The sequence below is a fragment of the Struthio camelus genome, chromosome 18 (assembly GCF_040807025.1).
Source record: "Struthio camelus isolate bStrCam1 chromosome 18, bStrCam1.hap1, whole genome shotgun sequence".
In the NCBI taxonomy this organism is placed as follows: domain Eukaryota; kingdom Metazoa; phylum Chordata; class Aves; order Struthioniformes; family Struthionidae; genus Struthio; species Struthio camelus.
The window spans coordinates 8,184,669-8,198,696 of NC_090959.1; the positions used below are offsets into that span (position 1 = coordinate 8,184,669).

General features: G+C 45.9%; 1 protein-coding gene across 1 annotated transcript; it reads left to right on the forward strand.

The window, feature by feature from the left end:
• The first annotated feature begins 1,057 nt into the window (after positions 1-1,057).
• FITM2 (fat storage inducing transmembrane protein 2) lies at positions 1,058-8,560 on the forward strand. Its single transcript, XM_068912297.1, has 2 exons — positions 1,058-1,260; positions 4,399-8,560. The coding sequence occupies exons 1-2, from the start codon at positions 1,088-1,090 to the stop codon at positions 5,039-5,041; spliced, it is 816 nt and encodes a 271-aa protein (XP_068768398.1). The 5' UTR covers positions 1,058-1,087; the 3' UTR covers positions 5,042-8,560.
• Positions 8,561-14,028: the final 5,468 nt, after the last annotated feature.

Sequence of the window (14,028 nt, forward strand, 5' to 3'; positions counted from 1 at the left end):
TCCGTATCTGCTGCAGTTTCGTCTATGTCAGTTGACTTTGATGAATCCTTCTGCTCTTTCAGCCTAGATGTTGTCATAGATTTGTTGAGGATGATTGAAAAAAAGGCTTTGAAAAGCACTCTGGCAAGAAATACTTTCTCATCCTGTCTCAGACGGAGTCTTTTTTTTTTTTCCCCCCCCCGCTCACATTTTTATTACCAGGGCCATCGGTATGAATACAGGCTCTTTGTTCAGTTAGCGGTTCCTCTGCTCAGTGCTGCTTTTTGTATTTTTTAAAGAAGTTGAAATGACAGCAGCAGCAGCGCAGCAGACGAAACAGGTCTCCAAGAGCGTAGAGCGAGGGAGAAGCAACGCTCAGACACCGCCGCTCTCAGCCACGAGCAGGACGGTGACAACTGGAGCAGTCCTAGAGCTCCAGAAACACTTTCTCCCTCTACCTTAAGGCCCGGAAAAAGACCTACTGAGTGAGGAAATTCTCAGATTTTCTCTTGAACATAAGATGTTCCCTTGAAGGGCAGCCAGGGGCACTCTAGAAGGGATGGCCGTCACCTTACAGTACAGATAACGCAGCGCGTTAGCCCATTAAGTGCATCTCTTCCCATTTCTCTGGTCTGGGAGCAACCTAGCAGGTTGGCAAAGGGTGCCAAAAGTAATCTCCGTTCTCATTTTGGCAGGTAAGAGCGGGAAACTGAGGTAAACGGGAGCCTCTGAGTACGCGCTTTGCTCGGGGCGCACCTCGGGGACGGCGCCAGGTTTGGCAGACGTCCCCCCCGCGAACTGTCCCTTCCAACCCCGCTTTCCGCGCCCGCTTCCGGGGGCCCGGCACAACGCCTGGACGGGCCACGCTGTGCCCACGACTGCCTCCCGGGTTTTTTTTCCGTTGGTGCCGGACCCCAGCAGGGACCCCGCGCTGCGGCCGGCCGGGCCGGGCCCCGCCCGCCATCAGGCGCCGGTGGCCCCGAGCTCGCCCTGCCCTGCGCGCATGCGCCCCGCCCTCCGCCTCCCCGCCCTGCGCATGCGCCGGGGCGCGGCGGGCTCCGCCAGGGGGCGCGGCGGCGGCCTGAGGCGGGGCGGGGCGGCGGCCGGCATGGAGCGGCTGGAGCGGTGCGGGCGGTGGCTGCGGGCCGGCCTGGCCGCCTGGCGTGTGCGGCTGCGCCTGCCCTGGCTGCTGCTGGCCATCGCCCTGCTGGGGTCCGCCCTCAAGGACGGCGACCTGGTGCCCGAGACGCCCATGCAGAACAAGCGCAACCTGCTCAACGTGTGAGGAAGGCGGGGGGGCGCCTCTAGGGTGGGAGGCTGGGAGGGCCCTGTGGGGCGGGGGGGCGTCCCGTAGGCTTGGGGGGCCCTGTGGGGCGGGGGGTGGGGGAGTCGGGTAGGCTTGGGGGGCCCTATAGGGAGGGGTGGAGGTTCCGTAGGCTTGGGGGGCCCTGGGGGGCTTGGGGGGCCCTACAGGGCGGAGGGGATCCCCTAGGTTTGGGGGGCCCTGTGGGATGGAGGGGTGCTGTAGGCTTGGGGGGCCCTGTGGGGGGGGGTCCCACGGAGCTGGGGAAATCCCATAGGGTGGGAGTGGGGTTGCATAGGGCTGGGCGGGGGGGGGCTCACGGAGCAGGGTCCAGTAGGGCTGGGGGGGCCCTATGGGACAGGAGTGGGGTCCAGTAGGGCTGGGGAGGGAGCAGGAGTGGGAGTGCTATGAGAAGGGAGTTATATAGGGCAGGGGGTCACATGGGGGTCCAGCAGGGCTTGGGGGGTGGGAGTGGGGGTCTCAAAGGGCAGGGGGAGTCCCATGAGGTGGGAGCCTCTTAGGGCTGGAGAGGGCCCTAAGGGGTGGGAGTGGCAGTCATATAAGGCTAAGGGTGGCCTGTGAGTTTGGAGTGGGGATCCTATAGGGCTGGGAGGGTCCTATGGGGTTGGATTGGGTGTCCTATAGGGCTGGGAGTATCCCATGGGATGGGAGAGGGGATTCTGTAGGACTGGGGGAGACTATGGAGAAAGAGCGGGGTCCTTCAAGGCTGGGAGGTTCCTATGGGGTCTCACAGAGCTTGGGCGGTTCCCTTACTGCTTGGGGGGGGGTTCCCCCAGGGAACTGGTGAGGGACAGGGGGTAGCGCCAGAAATTTATGACCCTCTTTGCCCTCCCCTGAGAAAGACAGGGCTGCGCTGGGGGGCCAGTGGCCCAGCCAGGCCATTTGCCATGGCCGCACTGGCCAGGAGGGAGGAGGGCGCTGGGGGCACATGGCTGCTCCTGCGCTCTGAGAGCACAGAGCTTAACTGAAGGTGGCTTTGAAATAGCTCTGAGTCACCTAAAGAGATCTCGGGTGCCGCATGATTGCAGAAGACAAAGTAAGTTCTTAAGTTTATGCTAGTGATAGATTAAGAAGTAATATCTGTGTGCTAGGCCTGTACTTGTGCGTGGCAATGACAGTTTCTGACTATTAGTTTTTTTTTTTTTTTGGTCTTACATCTAGTATAATCTACAGGACTTGAAGATTTCAGAACCACCATCCTTTTTTGCTCATTTTTTATTGGTAGTTTGGAAGAGGAGAGCAAGGAACTTCTTAACCGTTCTGTAGCTCCCAGTTAGTTCTGAATAAACTGATAGTTACTGAATTGATCCAAAACCAAGCTAAAGAAAGTCAGTCTCTTGGCGTCTTTTGTAGAAGCAGGATTACTGCAGTTCTTTCGTAGTGGTTAGGCAATGATTTGACTGACTCTCTTGTCTTTTAAAACTGTTGTTTGAACTTTTCACAGGGGAATGAGGAAGCTGGGACAGTGCACATATGCTTTACCTGTTGTAGATCAGAAGGTAAAGCTCAAATTTCTATTTTCCCATGTGAGTGGGGGGAATTTGTCACTTGGTGACTTGAGGCAGAGAAATTGCTGTTAATGTGGTTGAAAAGAACAACTGGAAAGAAGACTTGGAAAGTAAAATTGATCTGACAGTAAAAGCATACCAGAGTTCACTTTTATCACCTCATTTTAAGTAGAGGAGGTTCACCTGTACTGAGGGTTCCTGGAGCTTCCCCCTCCCCCCCCACAAATTACTTGCCTGCTGGTTGCTGAGAGCAGTCATGTTAGCAGCCTTTCTTGCTTTTAACTATCTTAATAAAATGAGGAGTTTATTTTCGGTTATTATTCCGTGGCAGCAGCTGTAGTTGCCACACAGATGTCTTTCTACTGTGGAATAAAGGGTAAAGAAGGTAGTCCTCAAAATCCTGGGTAAAGTCATAACCGTTTTTTTTAGGGTCTTAATGAAAATATAGAATTTCCTGTCCTGCTTGTTTTTGTCTTAGATAGTGAGCATGCTGGGTGCACTGTAATAAAATAACAAATAATTATTGTGTCTAGCTGTAGCTCAGTCACAGACCAAAATTCTTCGTTGTTCAAGCCAGGATGTGGGTAAACGTGGGGCTGTGCGCTTCGTCTTCCCACCAGTAGACAGGAAGGAAGGCTGCACTGGAAGGTGCAGATTGGGAGAAAGAGGTGCAGGTGGGAGAAAGAAGATTGGAGACTACAGTCTTCTTACTCATTAGTAAATTCACTTGTACCTGCTCCATTTTAAAACTCGGAAAGGGAATGAATTGAACAATACTGTCACATCCTGAGCAGGATATCAGTTTGTTATCAAGATTTTATAGGCATCACAGCAAAAGTTTCCAAGGTGGACAGTGTGTTTGTAGATGGAAGGATTTGTGTATGCTCAGGGAAAGCTTTCTTCAGCTGGAGGGACAGAAACATGCATACGTATGCTGTTCTTTTTATTTTGTAATGTGATAATGGAGGAAAAGTGTCACAGGCTGATCAGAGGGAATAGCTGGCTTTTCTCCTGGGCATTTCATTCAGTACTAAGAGGGTAAAAGGTTGTGAAAGGCTTAGAAAGCAAAGATAACTGGAGATGGAGGAGGAGGGGAGGAAGACGGAGAGTCAGAGAAAAGGTTACTGTGGTTAGGGTGGCAAGCTAAGAAAACCTTCTTTGCAACTGTGTTCTGGATAGGGCAGAGCTGAGTGGGTTTGGAGGGTACAGGCAGTTGCAGTAACTGAACTGCAAGTCAGTTCGGAGTCTGAAGGAGGGCTCTAAGTCTGAGGGAAAGCTGCCTGAGAAACAGTTGGAGTACTTGGCTGAGGAAGTATTCAGGTGTTGGGCTGGGAAGATAAGTGGAGCAGGTAACCCACAATATCTCGGAAAGGATGTATTGGGCAACGCTCGGGAAAGGAAGTAATGGGGAGAGCATTAACATTTTAACTGTGCTGTGCTTTGAGGGGAGGGGACACGTGCCTAAATTAGGCAGCTCTGAACAGTTACCTTAGAAAGCTACTTCTGCAAGCCCCCTTACTTGGCTCCATCCCGGCCCATATGAAATTTCTTGCATACTATGTTTTCCTTTTGGCTTTTCTCTGGCAGGTACTTTGTCAAGGTGGCTTGGGCCTGGACATTCTTGCTTCTGCTGCCCTTCATCGGAGTCACCACCTACCAGGTTGCCAGGAGCAAGTTCCTCTATGGTCCCACCAAGAGCGTTCTGATAGTGCTGCGGCGTCTCAGCGCACTGCTGGTGGGCACTGCCGTCTGGTATTTGTGCACTGGACTCTTCATATATGTTGAGAATCTCACTGGCATGTGCTCTACCTCGAGTGAACTCAGTGAGCCTCGCCGGCTGTATGCCAACAAGCAGGAATGCCACCAGGACAACGGGATCTGGAATGGTTTTGATATCTCAGGGCACTGTTTTCTCCTCTCATACTGTGCTCTGATGATTGTGGAGGAAATGTCTGTGCTGGAAGGCTTGTCTGTAGACCAGAACTCTAGGCTGCGTGTTGTGATCAACGGCCTCTTTGTTGCCTTGTGTTTTCTGACCGTGATCTGGGTGTTCATGTTTTTATGTACTGCTGTGTATTTTCATGACTTCAGCCAAAAGCTCCTTGGTGTGCTAATAGGTCTGACAGCTTGGTATGGGACATACAGGTTCTGGTACTTGAAACCCTTTTCCCCTGGACTGCCTCTCCCACGTATTACTTCGAGTTCAAAGAAATACAGTTATAGCAGATAAAATAGATTTTAAAGTTTTTGGATTTTGTTTTAAATACTGGCGTAGTTGAATATAGGAACGGTTACAATGTTTACACTGTAAGGAACAAGGTGATGAGCTGGGGAAGAGACGAGAAAATCACATCTACTAGCTGATCTTTACTGGCTGACAGACAGTAAGGAGCTGTTTCCTGGTGAGGAAGAAGACTGGGTATTGCAAAAGGACTACTTATAGTTGGGAGTTACTATCTGTGTTGCTGGCGTTCTCAGCAGAGAGTCAGAAGTTGGTCTGTTCCTCTGCTCACAAAATGGAGGAACAGACCCATGACTGACAGAGGCCTTCACTCTTAAGAATTTAGCTGGCCTCAAATTACTTCTCCCTCTTCCACTTTGATTTATTTTTTCCAAAATACCATGGATGATCCAAACCTCTCTTTTTGTTGCTGTTGTTCTTCAGTGTTCGTGCTTGTATCGCCTTAGGGAAAACACTCATGACAGTGCTGCTAACTGTTGCAAAAGAGAATTAGCTATCAACATTCACTTGGTAAAGCAGTTTTGACCCTAGAACATCTCGTGTTGCCAAGTGTTAAGTACACTAACTTGCCATAAATTCTTCTTAGTTCTGTATGTTCTGCGGTGAAGAGAGTGGATCTGAGATCCGGTGTCTTAAGGAGGTTTTAACTTTAAATTCATGCCTACCTTTGAAAAGGAAATTCTTGGAAAAACGAGTCTGAATTTTTCCTTTAAGGGTTTGAAGTAATATTCTGCCCTTTTATCCTTGGTACGAAACCCCCAAACTCTTCCCAGTTCTAGTAAAGTCTGTTAAGAGAATTGAGGTCTAATGTCCTTTTAGTCTTGTGAATTGCACACTTTGTGACCAAGAGTACTTTCTGGTGTGTTTCTTCATGAAGAACAATGACATTCTGGTGTTACGAAAATGTGAGCTTGGCCAATTATTTCCTGAATATTCTGCTTGGTAATGAATGAAACAATGTTTATCCGAAGAGCTGCAAAGCAGTGTGCTTAAAGCAATATTTATTCTTACTTATCCAGCAGTATCAGTAAGCTACTTTAATTTTAATTGCACATAAGGCTGTAGCCACTTCTGATGTGGCTGGAAACCCACTACTGAATAAAACACTACTATGATGCAGTGAATTGGTATGAAATGGGATGGTTTTGATAATCGTATCAGTCAAACATTTAGCATAGTTTTCATCTTTAGAAGCTTTTTATTATTTCGTAAAGGCTTATTCATGTTGCAGTTGCACAAAAGTTGTTTGACAGTTGTAGTGCTGAGCCAGACAACCAAAAAGTTCTGTAGCTTGTCTGCGGTCAAGGCTGTGGACAGTGTCCATTAATTTGATAGCAGACCTGGTCAGTCTATAACGTTCGGCTCTAAGTTGATTACTTTACTCAATTTAGAGTATGATGTGCCATACTGTAATCTTTTTGTCATCTCAACAGCTCCTTTCCAGCAAGAGAGAGGTGGTGTTTGTAGTAAATACAACAGTGTTAATTCCACGTTTGTGGTCTGCTCCGAGGAATGCTGACCTCCCTTGAATTTCCATTGAATGCAGTGGTAGGTGGGAGTTGTTGTGCATCCTCAAAGTAAAAATCATCTCACAGAAAGAAGCTGTTTCAGGAGGTTGTGTATTTTGTATTAAGTTCCCCCTTTTGTTTTTGCATTAAATTGCCTTTAAGCTGCCTCTGTGGAAAATCTGCACTGATTTAACTCATATTGGGTTTAACTAAAATTGTTTAAACAATGCCAATTCCTTTGCAGACGTTCTTTTGATGTAACTTAAGCCTGCTCCCAGCAGAGTTAAGCTACACAGCAGGTCACTTTCATCCAGAAATAGGATTATATATGCAGTTGATTTTCTAATTAGTTTCATCTGATTTCAGTTCCCATTTTAGGTTATTTTATGTACCTTTGCTACATAGACAAGGCCTAGAAACAGGAAGTGCTGTCTTTTTAAACTAGCTGGCTTGCAGACATTACCTTTAGCTCTGCAAATACGTTTTGTGCGATCACTATATGGATATTTCTGTCCACTTTTAACCAATATCATACAACTTATTATTTGAATCGTGTAGGATATGGTTATTCTCACAACTTTATTTTCCAAACTAAATTGTTCAGGTGTCTTTATCAGGGGTTGAGGCTTTCTGAATCTATTTCTGGAGTCCATGCTGCTGCTCGTCATGTCCCTGAATGATCCAAGCTCCTGGTTTTCCTGTGATTGCTTAGGCACATAATCAGACTGTCATTGATAATTCTGCAGTATTTGAATGGGTTAATAAGGCATAAATTCTCAAAAGTACAGGGCATAAAAAAAATGCCTGACAAAGATTTCTAGTGTGTCCCTGTTATGCCAGGCAGTTGATTATTTAGGCATGGGTTCAGTATAGCAAAGCAAAAGCCTAATCCATTGAAATGTGTGCAAAAAATTCCTATGGACTATAATCCTCTTTAGGAGTTTGGAAATCTTGGCCTAACTTTCTTTCTCGGTACCCAGAGACCACATGCTAACTGTTAGCTTAGAAGGTTCCTTTGTGCTCCTGAGCTCTTCTTTGCCACTTTTGACTCTATTTCAGAGTAAATCTTGTACTATATTTCTGTTCATGGATTTGCCATCACTTTTACCTGATTCTCCTGCTCCTCCCCTGGTTAATACACTTTTGTCATTGAATTTAACATGTGGCCTCTTTACAGCAGATTTGCAGCCAGAAGAAAAGTGCTCTGAATAGCTGGTTTTGATGCCTTCTGCCAAAGGGGCAGATCCTTTCTTTTAACTGTCAACGGTTATTGCTAATCTGTTTTAAGTTTTTAAAACAAAGTGTTAACATATTTTAAAGGTGAATGTTCACATTTGGTAATGTGTTCCAAAAGAAAGCAACTGTAATCATGAGAAAAACTTGGTACCTTTTTTTGGCTTCTGTGCATTAAAGTTAATTAAGTACGGCTTTTCTCTTGTTCCTGCAGAGATGTGTCTCCATGTCTTTAGAACTACCTATGGAATTCTTCTCTCCAGCATCTTACAGCTATATTACTTTAATGTGTTTGCTAATTTTTCCTTGCACATGTTGAAGTCTGTAGCTTATTTTGTGGGCTCTGTATAACAGTGCTTTCACAGAAGCAGCATGTGGTCTGAGTGATGTGGGTGAGGGAGTTTTCAGTCTTGATGCCTTAAGCATTCTCCTCTGCTAGGCGAGTAAGGAAGGGAGCCTCAACTAGAACGGAGTGGGAAGTTTAAACAGCTCAGGATTCAGTTCACTCTTGCCTTATCTGGGAACTTCTAAAAATGTTTGCTTTGTTGGAGGCAAGATCAGAGAAGCAGAAAGATTTAGATCTTTTGTAAGATCCATCTGGACAATTCAGACAAAACTGAAATTGTGGTTTGATTGTTCCTGGAAGTCTTACTTTGTTCTGTGAGTGCTTCCCTGGTGCTAAGTGGTATTCTTGATTTGCCGATTTATTTGCGAATACTGAAACTTAGGTTGTGGAGCGGCTGCAATAAAAGAATCCTGTCTTCTGTGTTGATGCATTGCAATTCATGGTAAAGTGAGAAACACACAATTATGCCCTGTGGTGCACTTTAATGAAAAACCTGTACAGGCTGCTGTGATGTGTGAAACGTCCTGGAACATCTTTGGTTCTGAACAAAAGTCTGTGGTCACTGTTCTCAGTGAAATAGTACCTGCTTTCCCCCCCCCCCCCCCCCCACTGCAGCTTACGTAAGATATTCCTGCAGCCTCTCCGCAATCTGTCTTTTCCAGCTCTTTGCCTTTGATCAGCCTGTGTTATCTCTGTTCGCTCAGAAACCTGTTTCCTCTGACTATTTCTTTTCATAGCTTCCTCTCACCTCCTGGAGCTCAGATTAGCAATAAATATTCTTTACCTCTGTTAAATGCACTCTTTCTCTCTTTTTTTTTTTTATTCCCCTTGAAGTATTTTGCCAAAGCTTAAGATGAAAGTAACTAATACTAGCAAAAAAGGCTGTTGTGACGCTGAATTTACATGTAACCATTATTAAAAGCAGCTAAGCGGGCACTAATAGTGTTTAATTGCCTGGAAAAAAAGCATGTGTGTAATTATTGAAGTAGAACTAGGTCTGATGTGCATGAAATCATGCACGGAAAGAGAAGGTAACCTGACGGTGCCAGTTGGTGCACTGGAGGAGTAAGCCCTGTAGTTTTTTCAGGGAGCAAGCACTGCGGTTTTTTGTGAAGAGCAGTTCCATCCAGATACTTAGTAGGAAACTATTAGTTCATTTGGATGTGAGACGGTTTATCTTATTGCTTGGAACAGAACATATAATGGGGACGTAGAGGTTACAAGCTGAAAGACCAGAAATGAAAAGGACTATCTGGATTGAGCGCAGCCCCTGCAATTTCAGACAGCCACGTGGTAATACGTAGTCCAAAAGATTTTGTCACCTGCCTTCAGCCCATTACAAAACACAAGCAATGCCATGTGCCTCGTAACAAGCTGAGCAGATTTTCTGTGAAGCTTTGGAACGGTAACATGGCACAAAGAAGCAGCAGAAGGTGAAGAGCTAGCTTTACCAGTCTTTCAGGAGCGTTGAATATCAAGGGAAAACGTTACTCAGAAAAATGCCCTTCTGCAGTTGCACTTTTCCTGCAAATGTATCCAGTTGTAAGAGATCTGTGATCGGTGCAAGGCTGACCAAGAGGAGCATGGAAAACAGTGAATACGAATGACTTTTTTTTTTTTTTTCTCGCGGTTCTGAAGCTTTTTTCTGTGTCCAGTCGAGGTTGCTTTTGCAGTTTCAGCTCATGTATTTCCTCAGTCACGCACTGTAATGCTTCTAATGTGTGGGAAAAGTGTTTTGTATCAGGGCATAGTCTTAGTGTAAATGTCAATTTTCTGCTGAAATCTGTTCCCCGAAGCCTATGCTGCCGTTGTTCCTCAAATTCTCATGGGAAAGGGGAGAGAAGAGCACTGTCCAGAGTATGCACAAGATGTGTCTGTAACTGTGATAGACTTAAGAGACCGTGTCTCAACGCTGGAGAAAATTGAGCTAAGCAGGTTGTGGCTCAAAATAGTTGACCGTGAAGGAGAAAGCTGTGCAAAGTAATTAAAAATAAAGATAGGACCCCATAATTAATTAAACATAAAGATGCGGGCCACAAACAGTAAAGACTGTGATCCACAAAGCCTGTTAGCCTTATTTCCGTGTGTGTGAATTGTTGTACCTGAACTCAGCAGAATTGTGGTATAATTCTGAATGGTGCTCAGGGTCAGTCCTCTGGAGTTTGCAGGTGACGGAAACAAGCACCAATTTAAAACGTGTGTGGTAGAGTGTGATTCCAGATCACTGTTCTCAGCTCTGTGTACCGTTGCTCCAGCATTGCCATAGTCTGACCTTACCAATTTTTGTTTGTTTTTTTCTTTTTGGAAGGGTAGAAAGGATAAAGGCCTGGGATTTTTAAGCCCCCTCCCCCCAATAATGGTCATGATTTGAAGGTTAAGAGATAGCTAAAACGGTGCCAGATTTTTACTTAAGGTTTGTGGCCAAGAATCCTCCTTATTGCTGTTCTGTAGAGGTTAGTAGGTCCTAGAACATAGAATGGAAAGATATTGCTTTTGGTAAGCAAAAATAGCAAACAAATGTTTCAGGAGCTTTGCAGTAGAGTGGTATTACCCTGTGATGCAAAGAGTATGTGTGAAACAGCTCTAAACATTTTTGCAAATTACTTAGTTTTATGTCAAGAAGTGCCTGCAGCGCTCATACACCCTCAAACCTGGTTACGCTCTGTTCTGATTGCAAAATAGCTTTATTTGGATAACTCGACCACAGCTAAAGAGGATTTAGGTCGTGGGGAGGATGAAGTACGGTAGGCAGTGGGTGAGATGGGAAGCGGTGAAAGTAGAGGGATGGACAATGTTATTTTTAAAGACAGTTATTTCTAAGTCATCCTTTGGTCTGTGCTGTTAAAAGCTTATTTTAGCCAGACTCTCTCCTTTTTCTTCTTTTCCTCTCTCAGAAGAGGAAATTAGAGGCACTTTGTCCATTGATGCAGTGTTTCACAACCCGTGGACTCCTGACAGTAGAAATACCCCTATGAAAATGCTCGTGTATCCCTAGCTATCTGCTGCAGGAGATACGAAATCAGTGGAGTCCAGGAGAAGAGAGGAAAGGGACAGGAGGGCAGAGAGGGATAAAAAACAGGAGAGCTGAAAGTAGGTCATTGCACAGAGGAGAAAGAAAGGAAGAGAGAAACCTCTGTGAGCTCCCACGCTCCTAAGGGCTGGGTGGAGGTTGCCACTTTGCTCACTAAACCTGTTCATCGCTGAGGTGACAGGGAGAAAGAAAGAATCTGCTCTGACAACGGCAACCACTTTCTACACAAATAGCCCTGGGCTGCAGCAAGCAGGTCGCTCTGGTCTGTGGCCTCTGCTTTCTCCAGTTAATGCTGACCGCCTTTGCTGCGAACTGCAGTAAGTGATGACAGCTGTGTTCTGACAAAGCAATTGTTCATCTAAATTATTTATGGAGTATGTGGTATTCTTTGTTTCACTGTGAGGTATTTAAAGCAGACAGACTGTTTTCTCCCTGTTTAATCTTTCAGGGGAAAGCATGTAAGATGGAGAGTGGAAAGATGATGATGATAAACGTCACTTGAGCACACTAGGAAATTGGCATGAGGGGGAAACACTGATTGATCTGAGAACACAAGTTCCAGTGTTTTTCACTACTGCTTGAAACCTTAGATTCAGTATCGGGAAAGGCTTGGTCTGAATCCTGTTCCAGTCCTCAATTGTCATTGAGGCCCGGCTTTAGGAAATCATCTAAGGATATGAAGTCTGTCTCTGTACACAAAATACTTATGCAGATGCTTTCATTCTGTTCCTGTCTGTGGAGTTCAAGTTCTTTGTTGTCCAGGAGCAGTATACTGGGTGTGGGTTGGGGTTTTATTCTGTCCTACCAAGGCAAAAGTAGCTTTTCCACAGGTTCCTGTAGTAGAAGGAGCTGTGCTCAGGGCATGCACGGAAGCACAATTACCTCCTTATCCTCCACTGTTCCACAAATGACTGCAGCTATGGAGTTAACAATAGTTAACTCTTAGGTTGTATGTTCTTTACTGGTTCTTTGATTATTTAGTTTTAAATCCCATATTATCAGTATTAAAAGGCCTTTCAGGAACCTGAGAGATTTAGTCAGTTACTGTCGCTATTGTGGAAACAGTTTGGTTAGATTTGGCTTTGATCATGATGATGACAGTGAATGACACAAAATGCCACCCACTGTTAAGTATTTTCACAAGCTCTATTTTCAGTGTTTGCCATTCTCGGGTGGAAAGTCCTCCTTTTGTTTTCACAGCAGAAAGAAAATTTTCCCCCGCTTTGGCTCTCTGGGACATCAAAGGGCTCGAAGGAACAGCTCTTGCACCGTGCTTTTTTCTTAGCCGGATGCTGAAATTGCCGTTGAATGTTAGGGGTGGTTTTTCATTCAAAAACAGAGCAGGATTCAGCAATTAATTGCTTGGAGGGCCACGAGATGGTCACTAGGTATTCTTGGACTTCCCTCGCTCTTGATTTCTTTGGCAACCTGTTACAGGCAGGCTCCGTGGTGTTCTCCCTGTCCTCTGGCAAGCTTTATTTCGAAATCCTTTATTCTGCATGGAAAGGTTTCCTCCCTGCCTTGAAAAGCAAAGGAAAAGGCTGCCAGCCCAGCCCATTGCTAGACGCTATGACGTGGACATTCATATTTTCGTAACCGAGCCTTCCAAACAGAACCCGTAGGAATCAAAAGATTTCGTAAGCTGTAGTTTCCCAAGTCAGACCATTGGGATCCAGTTACATAGGAGATGTTGGAGGGAGGAGGGAGTGATCACTTCCTTGTGTGCTGGACACCCAGGGCTGACTCAGTGTCATGAAACTCCGTCTCAGAGGTGCTCTGAAGGGTCTGGACTCGATGAGCAGCCCTTGATTTTATGCCCTCTTGTAACTGCAAGTTCAGCCTCTCAGCATATGAGATGGCCCTGAGCTGCCTGAAAGCATAGTTATCTCTAAAACCCAGAGGTTTTGAAAATAATGCATGGATAAAAATATGCATGGATAAATAAAGACACGTGGCATGATTCTGTTCCTCAGTGCTACCGTGAGACTTGAGGAGTGCAAAGGAAGAAGGACCCAAAATCAGCTACTAGTCTCAGATCAGGCACACAGATGTACAGGGTGTAAGATGGTACAGCACAAGCCATTCCCTCTGTAGTCTAGTGTAGCTAAGCCAGCATTTCAGTGGTATCAATTTGCTATCAGTATTGTTCAGCAAGGTGTCCAAGAGCAGGCATTTGCTCCAAATAGTACCTCGGAGGTGCCTCGCCTTGCACCGTACCCCTCAGGTACTGCTGTTACCCCACACCGTGCTGAGAGCGTGAAGTCCTGGAGTGAGAACCCAGCGTTTGCACTCGTTCTGACATTTCTGTGTACAGAAAGTGCCTTGGACGGCGAACGTTGGGCCAGTGCCTGGTTTATGGAGGTGTGGAAATAAGAGTCTCCCCTTTTAAAAGGAACTAGAGCAGAAAAAGTTCTGATTAGGCTCAGATGAGGTAGAACAAAAGCAACTTCTTATGATGACAGCCTGTAATCACCATGGGGCTGCTCCACGGTAATTCGCTAATCTAGATGGATCAGAGTGGTAACAGTCATCTCCTGGCTCAGCGTGGTCTTTAATCAGTGCAGCCTCTGCCCATCACAGTAATTGTCTTTTATTGCTCTTGCAGATTTCTTTTCCCTGGAGCAAAGTCATGCTATTTTTTTTTCATTACCAGGTTAGGGAAGCAGGGCTCAGTGGTGGGGAACGCTGTCGGCCTCTCCTGCCTTCTCTGAATTTTTTTATTTGGTCCAAAACAAAGGCTTAGAGGTGAATGTTACTAGCCAGTCCCCCCAGTTTCCACTGAGATCCCTATGCAGAATGGACCTCGATGGCATCTGTGGCTTTCCAGCACGCATGAGGTGATGTGACAGACAGCTGC

Excerpts from the sequence above, each read along its gene's own strand:
- FITM2 (XM_068912297.1), top strand. The coding sequence starts at position 1,088 with ATGGAGCGGCTGGAGCGGTGCGGGCGGTGGCTGCGGGCCGGCCTGGCC. Across the intron at positions 1,261-4,398 it reads AAGCGCAACCTGCTCAACGT|GTACTTTGTCAAGGTGGCTT; the intron begins GTGAGGAAGGCG and ends TTTCTCTGGCAG.